Source organism: Lissotriton vulgaris, chromosome 10, assembly GCF_964263255.1.
Source record: "Lissotriton vulgaris chromosome 10, aLisVul1.2, whole genome shotgun sequence".
Lineage (NCBI taxonomy): Eukaryota > Metazoa > Chordata > Amphibia > Caudata > Salamandridae > Lissotriton > Lissotriton vulgaris.
In genome coordinates, this window is record NC_141698.1 from 990,161 (window position 1) to 1,009,030 (window position 18,870).

The 18,870-nt window shown below is 50.1% G+C and overlaps 1 protein-coding gene across 2 annotated transcripts in view; it reads left to right on the plus strand.

Moving 5' to 3' along the window:
* LOC147684274 (ceramide kinase-like) overlaps nucleotides 1–5,503 on the plus strand; it is an 85,102-nt gene extending 79,599 nt beyond the window's left edge. For both annotated transcript variants that reach the window (XM_086940133.1, XM_086940134.1), the window contains exons 12-13: nucleotides 92–270; nucleotides 2,777–5,503. In XM_086940133.1, coding sequence (XP_086796259.1) covers nucleotides 92–270; nucleotides 2,777–2,852 — 255 coding nt within the window. In that variant the 3' untranslated portion in view covers nucleotides 2,853–5,503. The remainder of the gene's footprint in view (nucleotides 1–91; nucleotides 271–2,776) is intronic.
* The last annotated feature ends 13,367 nt before the right edge of the window (nucleotides 5,504–18,870 follow it).

Below are 18,870 nucleotides of genomic sequence, written 5' to 3' on the forward strand. Positions count from 1 at the left end.
GCGCTCTCCAGGGAGAGGTTTGATCTGAGGCTCTCCGCTGTATCTTGGAAGGCTCTGAGCTGACAGCAGCTCCTCTCTTTTCTCACTACAGTTCGACCTGCCCTTCGTGAATGTGTATCGGGTGAGGGCCCTGCGATTCACACCCAGGAGGGAGCAGAGCGACGTTGCCAGTAAAAAGAGTTTCTTTGGGAGTCTCTGTGGGGCTCCCCCCTCCCAGAGCTGCTGGAACTGCGACGGGGAAGTGCTACCCTATGCGGATGTTAGCGTAAGGTAAGTGATAACCGGGCTGCACCATTCTCCAATCATTGCACCCCGTGGCAGATCCTCAAACACCACTTGAATACCTCCCGAGGCAGAGACATGCCCACAGACAGGTCCTGGAAGACCACCTGAGAACCTTCTGAGGAATAGACACTCCCACTAATAGGCCCTGGTAGACCACTAACAAACCCAGGGCAGAGTCCTGCCTAGTCATATGTCCTGGAAAACCACAATAACATCTTCTGAGGCAGAGACACGCCCACTAACAGGTCCTTGAAAACTACTGTAACACCGCCTGTGGCAGGCACATGCCCCCCAACCGAGTGACAGGTTTGAGGCAAAGGCACATCCGATGCCTGATTGTGTGACAGGCCCTGGAAGACCACTCCAGTGGTAGAGAAACCACCAGAGATGTGCACCGAAGGCGCCACAAGCAGGCACATGCCCAGATTGTAATAGTTTCTTCAAGATCACTCCTGGATTCCCTTAGGCAGAGATGACCACACACTTCAAGCACAGACCTGCCTAAAATCCATATGCCTCTCCCTGGATGAGAGCTCTGAAACCCTCTGCGGCAGAGACAGCCTAGCCTGACCAGGTGCCCAGGCCCTTGAAAACTAATCCACAACCACCGAGACATATCCAGGAATGAGGTGTAAGTGCGGTCTACTCACCACCATGCATCTGGACAGTTCCGTCCTGCAGGTTCACTTCCTCCAGACTCCTAAGCCATTGTCAGGGCTCTTGGCACTTATGATTTCAACTGTACAGCGAAAGAAGAAGGTGGCCCAAGGGTATCTGCTGGGTGTGTTGGTCGGTGTGGCCCAGGATGAGGCTGGCTTATAGCAGTACAAAACTCAACAGATGTCTCAGGCTTCCAGCTGTTCCGAAAATGATCAGTGCCAGGTCACCAGTATCCACGACCGTGGGAGTTTCAAATATACTATGGGGCCACCACGGTCATCTTGAAATGACCGTCTAGAACGCAGAAGTATTGTTGCAGGGATTCTGCACATACACAGAACTATGCACAAGAAAATGGGACCTCGATGTATAGGGGCTAAGCCGTCCCACCACCTAAGTGTCCACAAACCCAGGACCGACTAGCTATAGTGTCTCACCCGCTCTCCTACACACTCAAGAAGAAGCAAATGATTAGACACCCCAGAAGACAACACTCCCAGATCTCTCAGGAATTGCGGTAACAAGACACACCTTTTCTCTCGCTCTTTCGTACATATCCACAGTAAGAACTAACCAAAGCACGAATATTGTTTAAAAGGTTTATTTTAACTATTGTGCTCCAAAACGCAGTATACGAGTCACAACCATGCATAAAACTAATACTGTTAGCATTGCAGCAAGATGCCATCATATAAAGACAGTGGATAAAGGACTATAAGGCCGAACCAACCTCCCCTTGGTAAGAAGTATTATTATTAACTAATAGAAGATCTCTGGGCTTTGTCAGCAGATCCCATACCTTAGTGCCTAGAAGGAATATCTACATCATAGGAACCGCATGACTCTTCTCCCTGGAGAGCTCCCTCTCCAAGCGTGTGTCACCTAAACATGGTGAACAACTTTTACAACGCAACTTTTACCACGCAGTGCTTTTACAACGCAAACCATTACAACGCATTGCGCTGGGGGGCGCTCTAGGATAGGGAATATCCTTTAATTTACTATCCAACACCTTCCCCAGTGTCCACGGGGACTGGTGTTGGAATAGTAAATTAAACTTTTCACTATCCAGCCCCCCAAAGCGCTATGCGTTGTGATGGTTTGCTATGTAAAAACCGCGTTGTAAAGGCATGCGTGGTAAAAGCATGCGTTGTAATGTCATACATCCCCTAAACATGCATCCCATAATATCCAAGTATGAGTTTTCAACCGCAGCTGTGTTAGTATGCTTTGTCTACGCGCTAGGGACTGACCAGAACAGAACAACAAGGGGTTTTGTTTATCGACCTTGGTCATAGTGTTCAGACGAAGCTCCAGGAACAAAGCAGGCAGTTCTCATGTGAAAGGCATAAACAGAGTCTTGCAAAAATAAAGCAAAGCATTAACGTGCGTAAACGCTGCATCATGGCTGCTAGGCTCATGCTAACTTAGCAATGTTGACAATGTACCTATCTGCCACGTGACAGTATCAGGGGCAGGGCCCAGACATTGTGACTACAGGTACAGCTGCCGTCTCCTCCAGGGCGAGGAGCAGCAGAACGGTCACTCCCACTGTGTGTGCGTGAACCAGGAGAGCGGCAGCAGGGTTTAGACAAATGCACTCCCTGTGGTGAAACAGTGAGCTGTAAACCCCCCAGGGACACTGCCAATGTGGGCTCTGTATTAATGGGTATAAGACTGAGATAAGTCTTTAAAACATTTTCAAGGCGGACAAGAGAGGACCCCAAACAGGTCCTTCAAGGAGGAAAATGAAGGCAGCAGGCATGTAGGAGCGTCACGATACACAACACGCGTTACAGATTCTGTTGAATTTTTGTCTCCTCTCTTCCAGGGTGCACTGCCAGCTGATCAATCTCTTCGCCCGCGGGATAGAAGGAGTGCGGCGGGCCTCACTCTTCAAATACTAGCCAAGCCTCATCGCCACATCCTTCCGACATCCTCAAACAGGCACTTCGAGCAGGTCTCGCTCACCTCAAGCCTGGCAGACAGCGGCACCTCAACAGGACCCAGAGCAACATCGGCCAGACCTGGGATGGTGACGTCATCAGAAGAACCAGCGGATGCCAGTGAAGTGAACGGAGCTTGAGCTGGTCTCCTCCTCCAAGGACAGAGTTATCAAGGCCACATTTATGGCCCCAGTTGCGTCACGATTGCACCACGCAATGTGGTACATGCACAACAACTCCGAAATTAGAATTATCGAGCTCTGCACGGCCACTTTGCGTAGCCCCGAGTGGTTTAATGAATCTCGAGTACAGCAACACGAATATGGCTCTTTATTTAGCATTCCATCACTTTGCAGCTTTTTTCTACAAAGTTTTTACTTACAATTACCGTTACCATGCATGGTTTTAGTTCGTATACCTTTACATTGCAAGTGTTAATGTATGCAAAGTAAATACTCGCCTAGTAATCTGAACAGACATTTACCCCAACACTGCATTAAATACAAATATACTACCCTACACATAATAAACTCGAAAACACTACACTACCCAAACAATACACCACTACCCTAAATCACTACTCCCTGCACAACCCTCCCCCCAGCCTGCTCCCTACACTCACACTACCCTGCACGACCCCCAACACTACCTTAAACCCTAAAACACTACCCCCTGCACAACCATGCCCCGACCCCCAGCCCTGCCTCTACACCCAAACACTACCCTTAACCCTAAAACACTACTCTACACAAACACAACTACACTACCCTAAAACCTAAAACACTACCCCAGCACGACCCTCCCTGACCCACAGTCATGTCCCTACTCCCAAACACTACCCGACACTACCCTAAACCCAAATACATGACACTACAATAAAACAAAACTACACTAAAACCTAAAACACTACCCCAGCACGACCCTGCCCCCACCCCCAGTCCTGTCCCTACTCCCAAACACTACCCTTCACGACCCGACACTACCCTAAATCTAAATACACTAGTCTACACTACAAAAACACAACTACACTACCCCCAACACTACCCTAAACCCTAAAACACTACCCCCAGTCCTGTTCCTACTCCCAAACACTACCCTGCACAAACCCCCGACACTACCATAAACCTAAATACACTAGTCTACACTACACAAACACAACTACACTACCCTAAAACCTAAAAAAAAACTACCCCCTGCACGACCCTCCCCCTAGGACAACGCTCCTGGCGGCCTCCTCGTACGTGAGGAAACCTATTCTTGACTCTGTGGCCCAGCTCCCATTGAAGCCCGTGGTGAGGCTACAAAGCGCCTCTTTCACTAGTGGCCTCTCTTCTGGGTGTTGGCACTTTACGTGCACTAGCACACAGCAAGGGATGGCAGTACTGAAGTGGTGAAATGTGCCAAGCTCTCTCATAGGTTCTGTTATTCTGTGCACCATCCTCTCTTGAACAAGCAGGCGCTGTGCTGGTGACGGGGCACATCTTGAACAAGATTGCACCAGCAGTTAGAGAAACGTGTGCTGCGGGAACACTACTGCTGCTCCCTGTCACCTCCCCCCTGCCTGGGCAGCTGCTCGCTAGGCGCACCTTCAGCGTCGCTTCCTGGGAGTAAAGTTGTCTGCAGTCATCGTGCAGCTTCCTGTGTCAACATCGCTTCCTGATCTGCTATTGTTTGCTCATTACGCCGCATGGGTAATTAGAACACATGCGATGTAACAACTTGCGTAGTATAGGCTACGCGTTGTTACATCGCATGCGTTGTAATGAATGCGAAGTAAATCCTCCGTAGTAATGGGTAAATACCCAGCAACGCAGCACCAATCACTGCGTTGCCTTACTCTGTGCTAGGGAGGCGTTCCATGGGTGCTGCGTGCGTGTTTCCATGCAACTCCCATGGTTTTTGACCCATTTCTAGATTTACCAGAACCAGTAAACCGGCCACAACGCAAGAAAGGTTCGCCTTACCAGGTCAGGCGTAACAAAGAGAATTATCTTTATTTCTCCCTCTTTTTCTGCAGCACACCTTGAGAGAGGAATACGCCTCCCAGGATTGGTTTTGTGCAGGAAGTTACCCATTCCTGCGTGCATCGCAGGCGCCCTTGCACCATGATACAAGGGTGCCTGGCAGACAAAATGGCGCCAGCACGGGTGAAAAGGCTGGAGTGCACCGTATTCATTCAAATGCAGCGCATTCCTGCCCTTTACCCGTCATGCAGCGCAGCGAGTTGACGCGGCGCTGCGTGACAGTTCTCATAAATGTGCCCCTCAGTCTGTTGATTGTGGGAGTCCGGCCGGTGCCCGGTCAGTTGCTGCTGTTAGATTCTGTTACAAGTGAAACCCGGTAGGACCTAGGATTGGATTCTTCTGGCATTAGATGTTGGTGTTAGTTTGTTGTAGGGGCACGGTGGTCACCCAAGTATTGTTATTTATTAGCGTTGCCCCTCCCCCGATCTCCACGTAGACTGAATCCAGGGTCAGCTGGTCTGCCCAGAAGCACAGGGCAGCACGGCGGAGGGTCACTGCCAAGGAGAGCACTGGGCAGAGGGTGTGGTCTCACCGCTGACCACACCGGGCCACCTCCAGAATCAACCAGCAATAAAGAGATGCTCCCAAGATGCAGTCTGTGCCTTCTTTCCATGTGTGTGTGTTTTGTGACTCGGTCTACACTCAACTCACCCTACACAGCTTGTGCGGTGCTTCCGAACACATCATGCCTACACGCGTGCACAGACTGGTTGCGGGGACCCAGGCGGCTGCAGGCACTGGAGAGGGTTGTGAGGGCCCTGGTCATGGGTCCCCAGGAGGGTCGAGCTCTAACTGTGTTGAACGAGTCCCGGGGAGCAGCAGGTCCTGTGAGAGGGGTCCACTCACACCACCAGCCAGCACACTGTGGGCCAGTGGAAGAGAGGGGACATCACAGGTGGGGTCCACTCACACCCCCTGTAATACCACCAGCCAGCACACTGTGGACAGTGGAAGAGAGGGGACATCACAGGTGGGGTCCACTCACACCCCTTGTAATACCACCAGCCAGCACACTGTGGACAGTGGAAGAGAGGGGACATCACAGGTGGGGTCCACTCACACCCCTTGTAATACCACCAGCCAGCACACTGTGGGCAGTGGAAGAGAGGGGACATCACAGGTGGGGTCCACTCACACCCCCTGTAATACCACCAGCCAGCACACTGTGGACAGTGGAAGAGAGGGGACATCACAGGTGGGGTCCACCCACACCCCCTGTAATACCACCAGCCAGCACACTGTGGGCCAGTGGAAAAGAGGGGACTTCACAGGTGGGATACACTCACACCCCCTGTAATACCACCAGCCAGCACAGTGTGGGCAAGTGGAAAAGAGGGGACTTCACAGGTGGGATCCACTCACACCCCCTGTAATACCACCAGCCAGCACACTGTGGACAGTGGAAGAGAGGGGACATCACAGGTGGGGTCCACTCACACCCCCTTGTAATACCACCAGCCAGCACACTGTGGGCCAGTGAAAGGCCCCAGACTCCAAGGATGGGATAAGGGTCAACTGGCCCTTGTTCAGGGGTCAAAGGTAAAAAGGCGTCTTCACAGATTAAATCATCTTTCGTCAATCAACAGGCAGGAGTTTTCCTTGAATTAATAAAAAATATGTATTCAATTATTGATTAATATTCATAAAGTACATATAAAGAGTACAAGCATAATGACTCTAATAACACATAACAAATGTAATTCCAAAAAGTGGTACATAAACTTTAAAACCAAACAACCCTGATAGATTACTTAAATAAAATCAATCTATATACAGTATATCAAGCTGCCTTGTTTATCTAAATATACACTTAAATGTTTATAGCAACATTCAGATACAAGGCACTTTACAAAAAAGCCGCAGGTAGAGCAACTGGATGGGCCAACATCTGGAGGCAGAGGAAAGCAGGTCTACATTGGTAGAAGCCCCTGAATCTTAACAGGGGGGGGGGGGGGGGGGGGTAAGATGTTTATTCCTCCTCGCTTCTTCATACCGCAGCACACATACAAAGAGGAAACTGCCTCTAAGGACTAGTTTTGTGCTGGAAGGAGTCCTTTCCTGCACAAAACAGTCCTGCCCTCAATGCGGGCGCCCTTCTCCATGGTGCTGGCGCTCGGCATCCGCTTGTGCCCAGCGCAGGCAGAGGGCAGGAATGCGCCGCATCTTGATCTCCTTTCCAGCGCACGTAAACCTGGGAAGCGCCGAAACCTTACGCCTCCCGCGGTGAGGTGTAACGAGGAGAAATAACCCATGTATTCCTCTGTCCATGTGTGCGCCGCAGCAGACATGGGAAGAGGACAGCTCAGGATTGCACTTCCTACACAAAAACAATCCAGCCGACAACACAGGCACCCTGGCAGCACGGTGCAAGCGCGCCTGCGTTAGCGCTCGGCTGCCAAAGCTGTGCGAGCGCGGGGGAAAAGGACAGGAACGGAACAGATTAGATAATACGGTGCATTCCTGCCCTTTCACGTTAACGTAGCACAGCAAGGGGACTTCATGCGCTGCCCTACGTCAAACCACGTAAACGAGGCTTGAAGGGGCTTATTTATGAGCGCTGCGCGTCACCGTTGCACCACGTAAAGCGGTACATGCGTGACGCAGGCCCTGAATCACACATGAAGCCTCGCAAAGGCACCTGCGTGGCTTTCAGTGGCCTCTTGAATCCCAAGTAAGGCGACGCAGCCCACATCGCTGCCTTTCCTCGCTCTGTGCCTGGGAGGCGCTTTGTGGGCGTTGCGGTGGGATTGCCCACGTAACACACATGGATCAGGACGTTGCCCCAGATTTACCAAATCATGTAAACTTAAGGAAGCACCGAATCCGTCCGCCTCCCAAGGAAGGCATAACCAGGAGAGAAAAATGAGTTCACTTACCTGAAACTGCAGTTCTCCAGCAATGGTGTCTTTCATAGGTTCATATGCGTGAATCATTGTCCGTCGTCAAAGGGTGAGCTATAAGGAGAGCCTCTCTGGGGGGGAGGGTGGGTCACATGTGAATCTATGAAAGATACCGATACTTGAGAACCGTAGTTACAGGTAACTAGTTTTCTTCTCCAGTATTGGATCTTTTATAGATTCACATGCTTGAATCAGAATAGCAAGCACTTATTTTAAGTGAACATTTTAGTAATGTAAGTACCCTTTGAGGATGATAGGTAACAGTCTAATACATATTTATCCATAACATTGCATAAATATTCCATATATGATAAAAGAATCATGCAGCATGCAACAATATCATATGCATCTGTATAGACATTATTAATCACCTAGTTATAGAGGTTTACCTAATTGGAACAGATGACGCAACACTGCCTGTCCTATGGCTGGATCGTTGCACTATGCCGATTCCAGGCAGCAGTGCTGTGTGAACGTGTGGGTGCTCTTCGACATCGAAGCACGGAATATCATCACAAGCAGAATGCCTGCAAACAGAGCAGGCGAAGTGGAGTGCGCCTTCGCTGTGAATGGTTGCCAGCTTTTGAGTGGCAAAACCGAATGGTAGCAGAAATCCATCTGGTGATGGTCACATTCGTCACTACAGTACAGGATTGCCCATAAGGGACCAACAGTTGATCGGATTTTCAAAGAGGTTTATTAAGATATGGATAGAATTTTAGACACCGTTTAATGTCCAATGTATGGAGAGACCTTTCAGCTGTAGATGCCAGATTTGGGGGAAAAAAGTATGTAGAATGATAGGTTAATTGAGATAAAAGTGTGATGGAACCTTGGGGATGAATTTTGGGTTTGTTCTGAAAAGCACATCATCATGAGTGAAATACAAGAAAGGTTCCTGCGTTGTGAAAGCACGTATTTCGCAGACTCTTCTAGTCGAAGCGAGAACCAACAGTAAAGCGACCTTCCACGTGAGGTGCTTCAGGTCCGATTTGTGAATGGGTTCGAATGGAGGCTTCATAAGCTACGAGAGAGCCATATTGAGATGCCATTCGGGGGGAGGAACTGGTACTGGGTAAAACCCTCTCAACAACCCCTTCTTGAAATGAATGAAATGAAATTGGGTTTATATAGCACACTTCTACCCTGAGGCCTCATAGCGCTAGGACCGGGCGGGCAGAGACAGAACAAGTTAATGGGTGGTAGTGAAAAGAGAAGTTTTCAAGAGTCTGCGGAAGATCTGTAAGTTAGGTTCGCTGTGCAGAGTGGGGGCAGGGAGTTCCAAACAATTATGGCATTCCAAGAGAAGGAACGTCCACCCCATCTCCGTACTTTCTTCTTGGTAGCGAAGAAGGCTGTGCTAGATCGCAGACTTCTAGAGGGTTGATAGGGGTAAAAAAGGAGTGAATAATGGCAGGTCCTGTTTTCCAAATGGCTCTATGAGCCAGGCACATGGCCTTGAATCGTATTCTGGACTGAATTGGCAGCCAGTGAAGTTTCTTCAGTGCAAGAGTCGCCGAGTGTCTCAGCGCAATTTCCAGGAGTAAGCGGGCCGGACAATTCTGGGTCACTTGCAGTTATTTGATGGTGGCCAACAGAGCGCCCAGATAGAAAGCATTACCGTAGTCTAGGCGGGACAGGATGAGGGCTTGCACCATAATCCTACGGGCCTGAAAGGGATGTAGAGGAAGAATTTTCCTCAACATCCTCATCAGGCCGAAGCAGGTAGCAGAGAGGGAGGGAGCTGTCAAGCCATATGCATTGGCTCTTGATCTGATCCTTTGGGGCCAGCATAGTGCCAAGACAAGTCGGCCACACAAAAACCGGGGTGGGTGAAGGAGACTTGCCCAGAAACATTAACTCGGTCTTGCCCCATTTAGCTTAAGGTGCACGATGACCCCTCAGGGTGTTTTAGCGCCACCACCAGTTGGGAGTCATCTGCATAGGTAATGATTTTTATGCCGAATGGAAGCACTATCCCAGCCAGAGGCTCCTTATAGGTGTTGAAAAGCGTGGGGCTCAAGGAAGAACCCTGTGGAACCCCACAGCTAAGAGGCCATCAGTTTGAGGAGGCAGCACCCTCCAATACCTGGAAAAATCGATATTTCAAAAAGTACTGAAGCCAAGTGATAGCCAGGTCTGTCACACCCAGATGTTTTAGTCGCGTGAGCAAGATGTTATGATCCGAGTATTGAAGGCGGCACTGAGGTCAAGCAAAATATTTGCTGCTGTGCCGCCTTGATCCAGAAGCCTCCGTGCCTCTTCTGTGACTGCCAAGAGAGCCGTTTCTGTCCCAAGCTTGGGACGAAATCCTGCCTGGGAGTCATGGAGTAAGTTGTTGGACTCCAGGTAGTTAACTAAGGTGGTGTTAACATGTCTCAAGCAGCTTGCCCAACCAGGGCAGAAGGGAGATGGGGCGATAATTAGCCAAGTGAGAAGTGTCCAGGTGTAGTGTAGTTCCTATTTTCCCAATAGGCTCTGCGCATTGGAATAACAAACAGCAGTGTAGACGTAGGACTGAGGTCTTCTAGGTCTCTACTGACTATGTTAAACTTAATTTAGGTTTGCGCCAGCTAGCTCAAAGGTCACTGGAAACTTTCTTGAATGAATCGGGAGGGATGAACTTCCCTGGCTCAGACAAGAAGGGATTCCATTTCCGACAACCGCATAAACATGACAACTTTGCTCCCTCAGAATAAGAGTGTAGCTCTAGAGTAGTGTGAAAACAATAGACAGCTATTTCGCTCAGTCAACAGTGCATACTTAGTTTCACCAGAGTGCAGAGAAATAGAGAGACGGGCGTTTTCAATAAAAGGTATTATTTATTGAGCAGTCTTCTCTCATGCAAGAGAAATTAATTGCCACAATTGCAATACTTATAATAAAGTAAAGTGGGTACAATAAAAGTAGTATTAGGAAGTAATACTGTAAAAGCATTGATATGGTTTCTAAGCCATATGATACTTTAAAATGGATAAAATATATACATACATAAATACATTGACTAACATACTCAACTGGTGCTTCTAACTAAGCCTACCCCGGTGTACCCGACCTAAGCCTAATACTTGGGAAGGGACGAGTAAGTAGCAGTTTTAAGTTAAGTTGTTTAAGATTGGAATCTGCATCAAGAATTCTCTTAAGGGTTTAGTCAGCTCCGTACCTTGGTAATAGAATGTGGGAGGTCTGGTATCTCTTTCCTCAGGACTTGATCTCCCAGCAACCCGCAAGGGTAGGCTGGAAACACCGGAGCTGGATTTTATCGGCTGAGGAAAAAGACAGAGTCTCTCTCAGTGCGTCAAACGGGAGGGGCGGCTTCTGTGGGCTTCTCGCATCAGCTGGGCTCTCGGGCAAGTAGATGGCTGCTCTGCTCCAAACCACCGTGTGTTTGCTTAAGGCAACTGTTGGTATTTTATACCTGGAAGGTGCCGGGTTTGACGTAAGGTTGCACATAAGACGTCACTAAGAACTAACAGTTCTTTCTGGACTTCAGGAGTTCTTGTTCAAATCAAAACAAAAGCAGGGGGGGATTTCCCGGGCTGCTGGAGGCTTGGTTTGTTTAAAGAACGCGTTGTGCTTTCTAGGAGTCGATGGGAGTAGCCGTGCTGTGCTTTGGACTGCATGGGCTATTACTGAATATGGATCTGATTCTTATGCCTTTATCAGGATATTATTGATTATAACCTCACAAGGGCACAAATCGGGAATATCGAATTAGGGTCCTAGATATAAACACGACACAGGTTAGGTTTTTTCAGTAAGGCTCTGACCTGGGCACATTTCCATGCCAGTGGCACCTTTCCCGAAGTGATGAAGGCATTGAGAGCATTCAGGATTACATCAGTAACTAGAGTGAGATAGTGCGGAGAAGCGGGGTGGGTGAACCTGATGTTACCCTTGAGATTAGAGTGTTCAACAAACCCTCATCAAGCAGAGGAAACTCTGTTAGAGAGCACTGTGAATCAGAATGGGAGCTCTCAGTGCGAAAAGTTACAGACTCATCCTGGCAAGGCATAAAGGATTGAGATATTAGCTGAATTTTTGGGTAAAAGTATTCCACCTGCTTGTTGCAGCGAGCTTGAGCATCTTTTGGGTTGGGGAGTTTTTTTATAGGATACTAATGAGGGATTTGGCAATCCGGAAAATCTCCTTGGGTGAGTTCACGGCCGCACTAATATTGCGCAATTTTGATTTCGGCCTTGTAGTTTTGGATTGCCTCTCTATAGATATTTTTCCTTCTAGGTTCTGCCTCCAGCACCTTTCGAGTTACCTACATATTTGTTTGAGTACTCTTAATTTAGGGGAAAACCATGGTGCCAATCTTTGTTTCGATTTCTTATATGAAAGTTTAATTGGAAGTAGTGAGTCTAGAGATTTACATATCCAGGAATTGAAATTGCTGTTGACCTTTTCAGGATCTGGGTCAAAAGTAGGAGTAGTGGCAGTTAGCGATGTGGACCACTGACTGACAGAGAGATTGGACCATTTCCTTTCCACCAGTGGAACAGAGCTCTGCCCATGAGCGGAGACTGTTTTCCCCTTCCAGGGAAACAAGTGAATGGTCAGTCCACAGAAGAGGAATAGGGGTGCCCACGAGAAGCTTCAGATCATTACGGAGCACAGCGTCAAGGAGATGACCCTTGATGTGCGTGGGGACAAAGCCCTTCTGTACAATTTGAGAAGCTGATAGATTAGATAGAAGGTCTATTGCCTAATGGTCAAGGGGGTCATCTAGGTGGATATTAAGGTCCCCAAGAACTGTAAAATTCGCCGGGGTTAGTGCTAATTCAGCAACGAGTGTCGGGAGTCTGTTAAGAAATTGACCAGTAGGTTCTGAGGGCCGATAGAGTAGCAGACCAGAGAAAGTAATCTTATATGAAAATTCTAGTGAAAAATTCATACTTTCACAGTCAGGTAACTCCTCAATTGAGGATCGACAGCAGAAGTGATCTTTAAAAATGATCGCTAGACCCCCCGCCTCTTCCAGTCTTACCGTCCGCTCTATGTAATAGGTACCCCAGTTGTAGGATCTGGATAGCTGGGTCAGCTTCGTCCTGCAACCAGGTCTCGGTCAGGAATAGGGCGTCAGGTTTAAGATCTTCCATAAGAAGAATAAGTTCAACTGAATGCTTGGGGAGGGAGCGGCAGTTTAAAAGATTTTTTTTAATGGGGGGGTTGGTCACCTGGACATCCTTATTATGAGGGTGAAGTTTAAAATTGCAGTAAGGGCAGTTTGAGGGACTGTTGGCAGGGCACATTGAGTGTCGACATTTAGAGCCCGGGGCCGCCCTTAGATTCCGCAGCGTCTGAGAATTATAGATAAAGTTAGTATTATGAAAATTACCAGGGGTTCTGGCCCCTGGCCCCAACCGGGCACAGACAGGCTTGCCGTTGGAGCGCGCCGGCGCGCCCGCTGCATGTGCGCATGAGCTGTCAACTAAGTAGTGTTGGAGGCGCGAAGGCTAGAGCGCTGCCTAACAGGAAGTGTGTTACTGCTCCCAGGAAGCCCTCCTTACAATCAGCACTTGCCGCGTCGGAACAGGCCAGGGAGAACAGTGCAGGTAAGAAGTTAGTGAGAATACAATTTAAAGATGGCGATTTAAAAATTCAGGCAAGAGTTACAGTCATCTGCTTTCACATGCATCAAGTAGCAGCATCTCCTGACACCGAGTGTTTGCCGCGTCCGCGGTTTGTGGCTTCCACTCTTGCTTTGGATAGAATCTCTCTACAGGCCTGAGAGATATCCAAGTCTCTGAATTTGTAGGATTCAGGCACCATGCATGTAAGTGGAGAGAGGCTGCTTCCGGGGGTAGGGTCTGGCCCTCGTTCCTCATTAGCGCGTCTGTGTTCATGGTAGGCGAATAGGATTGGACTCCACAGCAGGAGGAGCTCCATAAACCAATGTTGCTTGGGCCACTTGGGAGCAACCAAGATGAGGTGACTGCTCCATTTTCATCTTGTTGAGAACCCTCCGTGTGAAAGGGAAGGGGGAGAAAACATATGCATACATCCCGGACCATCTCATCAAAAGGGCATCGTTCAACAACCCTGGGAGCGGATACTGGCTGACATACAATCAGCATTTGATGTTCTTGTGTGTCGCAAAGAGATTCAATGCTGGTTTGTCCCACAGTAAAAATATTTTGTCCCGGTCTGATTGGTCCAGTTTCCACTTGTGGCAACTGTCTCTGGCTCTGCTGAGCGTGTCCGGCAAAACGTTGTTAACTCCGGACACACGCTCGGTCTTCAGAGATATACTGTGTGTTGTAAGCCAAATTCAAAGTTCTTGGGCTTCCTGCGATGCACAAGTTACTTACCTTCGGTAACGATATATCTGCAAGAAACAGTAGTTAGTATTAGATTCCTTACCTTAGAATATCCCCAGGAGTCAGGCTGGATCCGGAAATTTTTGCGTAGCAGTACCCTTGCGCGTCGATAGGCGTCATCTGCGGCTCCCCGTCCGTCATCGGCGTCGGAATGACATCGCTGGAGTACTTAGACGCCACCCGCGCGCGCTGACGTCAGTTCTTATACACAGCTTTTCCGCGCCTGAAACGCAGAGCCATGATAAAAACCAACACTGGTGCCATGAAACTAGGGCCCTGAAAGGGGATGACCTTAACCCTAGATATCGGTTCGCAGAACGGGGAGGATGGGTGGGTCTACTATTTCTTACAGATATATCGTTACCGAAGGTAAGTAACTTGTGCATCTGAAAGAAACAGGTTAGTATTAGATTCCTTACCTTAGAATAGATACCCCAGCAATACCAACCCCGGTGGTGGGTCTGCGAACCAATATTCACACCAGAAAGTCCTGGAGGACGGAACGGCCAAAGAAGCCATCCCTCCGGACTTGGCAGTAGTGTCTTGCAAAAATGTGCAGCGAGGCCCACGTAGCTGCCTGACATATGTCCTGCAACTGGACACCCCGGCCCATTCGTGATCCATCATGCACAGACGCCTGAGTTTGTCCGCCCTGGTGTTCAGAGAACCTGCCAGGTGTTGAATCACTAGGGTCACGCCCTGATGTTCCAGCCACTGCCAGAGGTGCAGGGCCTCCTGGCATAGGGTCCACGACCCCACCCCGCCCTGTTTGTTGCTGTACCACATGGCGGTGGTGTTGTCCGTGAACACCTGCACTACACTCCCCCGGACAGAGGGGAGAAATCCCTTCAGTGCAAGCCGGATCGCCCGCAGCTCCAGAAGGTTGATGTGGAGCTGGGACTCCACCGGAGACCAGAGGCCTCTGATCTCCGCCTCTCCCATGTGGCCCCCACAGCCCTGGAGGGACGCGTCCGTCACAACTATGTGCTCCAGTTGGGGGTAGGGAGAGGGATCTGCCGCTGACGCAATTGCGGTCCGTGAGCCACCACTGCAACTGTTTTGCAGTGCCCTCCGAGATCAAGACATGGTCGGACAAGTTGCCCTGATGCTGGGCCCACTGAAACTTCAGGTCCCCCTGCAGAGCCCGCATCCGCCACCTGGCGTGATGCACCAGAAGGATGCAGGAGGCCATCAGCCCCAGAAGCCGCAGTGTCAACCTGACCGAGACTCAGGATACCGGCTGAAAGATCGGATTCATAGCCTGAATATCCCGAACCCGCTGTTCGGGAGGAGAAACATGAAACTGCGCTGAGTCCAAAACCGCTCCAATGAAGAGGAGCTTCTGAGAGGGACACAGGTGGGACTTCGGCACATTGATGGAGAACCCCAGCAGGTGCAGGAGGTCGGCCGTAGTCTGGAGGTGGCTGATGACTGTATGGGGCGAGCCCGCCTTCAACAACCAGTCGTCGAGGTAGGAGAAGACTGAAACCCCTAACCTGCGACCACCGCCATCACTTTCGTGAACACCCGTGGGGCGCTGGTAAGGCCGAAGGGGAGCACGGTAAACTGAAAGTGCTCGTGGCCTAACGTGAACCGCAGGTAACGCTGTTGGGCCGGCAGGGCGGGCATATGAAAATAAGCGTCCTGCAAGTCCAACCCTACCATCCAGTCTCCCGGGTCCAGGGCAGCTAGGACCTGAGCTAGTGTCAGCATCTTGAACTTCTCCTGCCAGAGGATGCTGTTGATGTTCAGCAGGTCCAAGATAGGGCGTAGGCCCCCTTTGCCCTTCTTGGGTACCAGAAAGTAGTGGGAGTAACAACCACATCCTACTTCTGGCCCAGGAACGCGCATGATGGCCCCCTTGGCCAAGAGGGTCGTAACTTCCTCTCTGAGAAGTGTCAAGTGATCCCCCGACATGCGGTGGTACTGCGGTGGCATGGCTGGAGGGGTCACCTTGAAGGGGAGGGAGGAGCCCCTTCGGACGATTTGCAGCACCCACCTGTCCGATGTATTAGTGCACCAGTGGAGGTGGTGATGGCGAACCCTGCCTCCCACTGACGTCACATGGGCCTGAAAGCTCGGACTAGGAAGGTTTCGAGGTGGATGCTGCAGGGACAGGTGTGGACTGGCCGCGCCGTTGTCCCCGACCGCCGCCACGGCGGTTTCCACGGCCGCCACCGCACTGGATGTTAGACTGCGGTGCGTGGCTGGCAGCCCGTGTGGGGCGCCCTTCCATGGCCACGAAAGGAGCGAAAGGCACCCATTTGCTGGCACGGGCCGAGGGGCCCAAGGACTTGGCCGTAGCCCTGGAGTCCTTAAAGCGCTCAAGCGCATGGTCTGCCTTGTCGCCAAAGAGGCAACTGCCATCAAACGGCATGTCCATAAGAGTGTTCTGGACATCAGCCAAGAAGTTGGCGGACCTCAACCAGGCGTGGCGACGAATCGCCACCGTCGTTGCCATCAATCTGCCCAGTGAGTCCGTGGTATCCAACCCACACCGGATGGAGTACCGTGCCGCATCTGAACCCTCCGCAAGGGCTTGGGTGAGTTAGTCCAGACCTCCTCCAGACATTGTGGCAGCACGTTCGCAACCGTGTCCCACAGAGAGTGGGTGTAGCGGCCCAAGAGGCATGCGGTGTTGACTGACCGCAATCCCAATCTCAAGGATGAGAATACTTTCTTTCTGTACTGCTCATACCTCTTGGATTCCCGATCGGGGAAGCCGTCGGGAATGCGGTCTGGGAGTTAGAGGCCTGGATGACCAGGCTCTCGGGGTGGGGCCGGGACCGGGACCTCGAGCGGCGCGGGGCAGACTGCCGGAGCTCGAGCTGCTTGCGGGACCACTCCCGCCTAGCCTTAGACGTCAGGGCTCGACAGTCGGAACAGGCCTTGTCGTCGTGGTCGAGGCCTAGGCAATGAAGACACCGGCGATGGGGGTCGGTAACCGACATCAGTCGGTCGCAGTCGGCGCAGGGTTTGAACCCGGGCATCCCTACAGACACCGTTGGAGTCGTATAGACTTTGAAGTAGATCAAAAATTATCTAAAAAGTTTAGTCAAAAATTGACTAAGTGTACCACTTTTTCTGGCTCGGCGCTTGCTGGCGCGGAAAAAAGAAGAACTGACATCAGCGCGCGAGGGCGGCGTCTAAGTACTCCGGCGACGTCATTCCAGCGCCCACGACGGACGCGGAGCCGCAGACGACGCCTATCGACGCGCAAGGGTACTGCTACGCAAAAATTTCTGGATCCAGTCTGACGCCTGGGGATAGTCTAAGGTAAGGAATCTAATACTAACCTGTTTCTTTCAGATAGTGTAAGCAACCTTGTACCTCCTTGGTTGTTAATATAAAACATGTTGGTTGTATTATCCATACGTACCAGCACCGAGGCTCCTGCTATTCTTGGAAGAAAAGATATCTATCGCTTTCAGCTCCAAGCAGATGATCTGCATTGTGCCTGAAACAGAGACCACTGCCCTTGGATTTGCAGATCCTGAATGTGGCCGTCCCAGCCCTCTAGAGAGGCATCAATGGTGATGAGGAAGTCGGGTACCAAATCCAAAAATTGGAAGCCTTTCGAAAGAGTAGGTATCTGAGACCACCACACTAACGCTTCTCCCATTTTCAGGGTGATATTTATCAAGTCTTCGAACGACCCTTCCAATTGGATCCATTGTGCTTGCAGCTCCTCTTGCAATGGCCTCCTCTTCAGTCGCGCCAGCGGGACCAGGTTGATTGCTGAAGAGATCATGCCCAGCAGTGACTTGTACAGCCACACTGAAACAACCCTTTTTTGGATTTTATGTTAGCCAAATTTGTTAACCTTCAATGTCTGTCCTGCAAGAAAAAGGCTTTGCTTTATATCGAGGTTGGCTTCTAGAAACTTTGTCTGTCTTGGAACAGTTGAGGATTTTGGATAGTTTACACTAAGACTGAAACGAGAGGCAAGCTTTTGTAGCTTTGGATGCTTGCCGTGGTGTTAAGCTTTTAGAAGTCATTCGTCCAGGCAGGGGAACACCTGATGACTTTTTTTTTTTTTTAGAGTAGCTGCTACTGGGGCCAGACATTTGGTGAATATTTGGGGTGCTGATTTGAGGCTGAATGGGAGGACTCTGAACTGGTAATGGGTACTGACTACGGTGAAGCGGAGATATTTGCGGTCTTTGGGATGTACAGGAATGTGGAAATACGCATCATGTAGGTCCAGAGAGGTCACGTTGTCTCCAGTGTTTAACAGGTGAAGGATGTCAGAGAGAGTCATCATGCGGAAGGATTGCTTGAATAAGAATTTGTTTTGCTTCCTGAGGTTTAGGATGGGTCTCCATTTCCTTGTTTTCTTTCTCACAAGGAAAAAACAGGAGTAAATTCCCATGCCTATTGCGACTTTCGCAAGCATTATGAGGGCTTCTTTTCTCAATAAGTGAAGACAAGGGTGGTGAGCTCCCCTTGGAGGATTGTTTGATGGTCTCTGCCCATAGGCGACCAGATCCAATACCCATTTCTCTGATGGTCTCACTCTCCATTGGAGGTAGGTGGCAGTTTTGGCATTCGCAGGATGGGAACTGGATGTAGCCAATACCTGGTCTTGGTCACTTTTTATGACCTGTCTCTCGACCTGGGAGAGTTGTTTCCAGCCAGGGCATTGTTTGGTATAGGCCGCTGATGGTATGTCTATTGGTAGGCAGGTCTGTATTGAAATTGGAAGGGTTGGTATTGCTGGGAGTGTTGA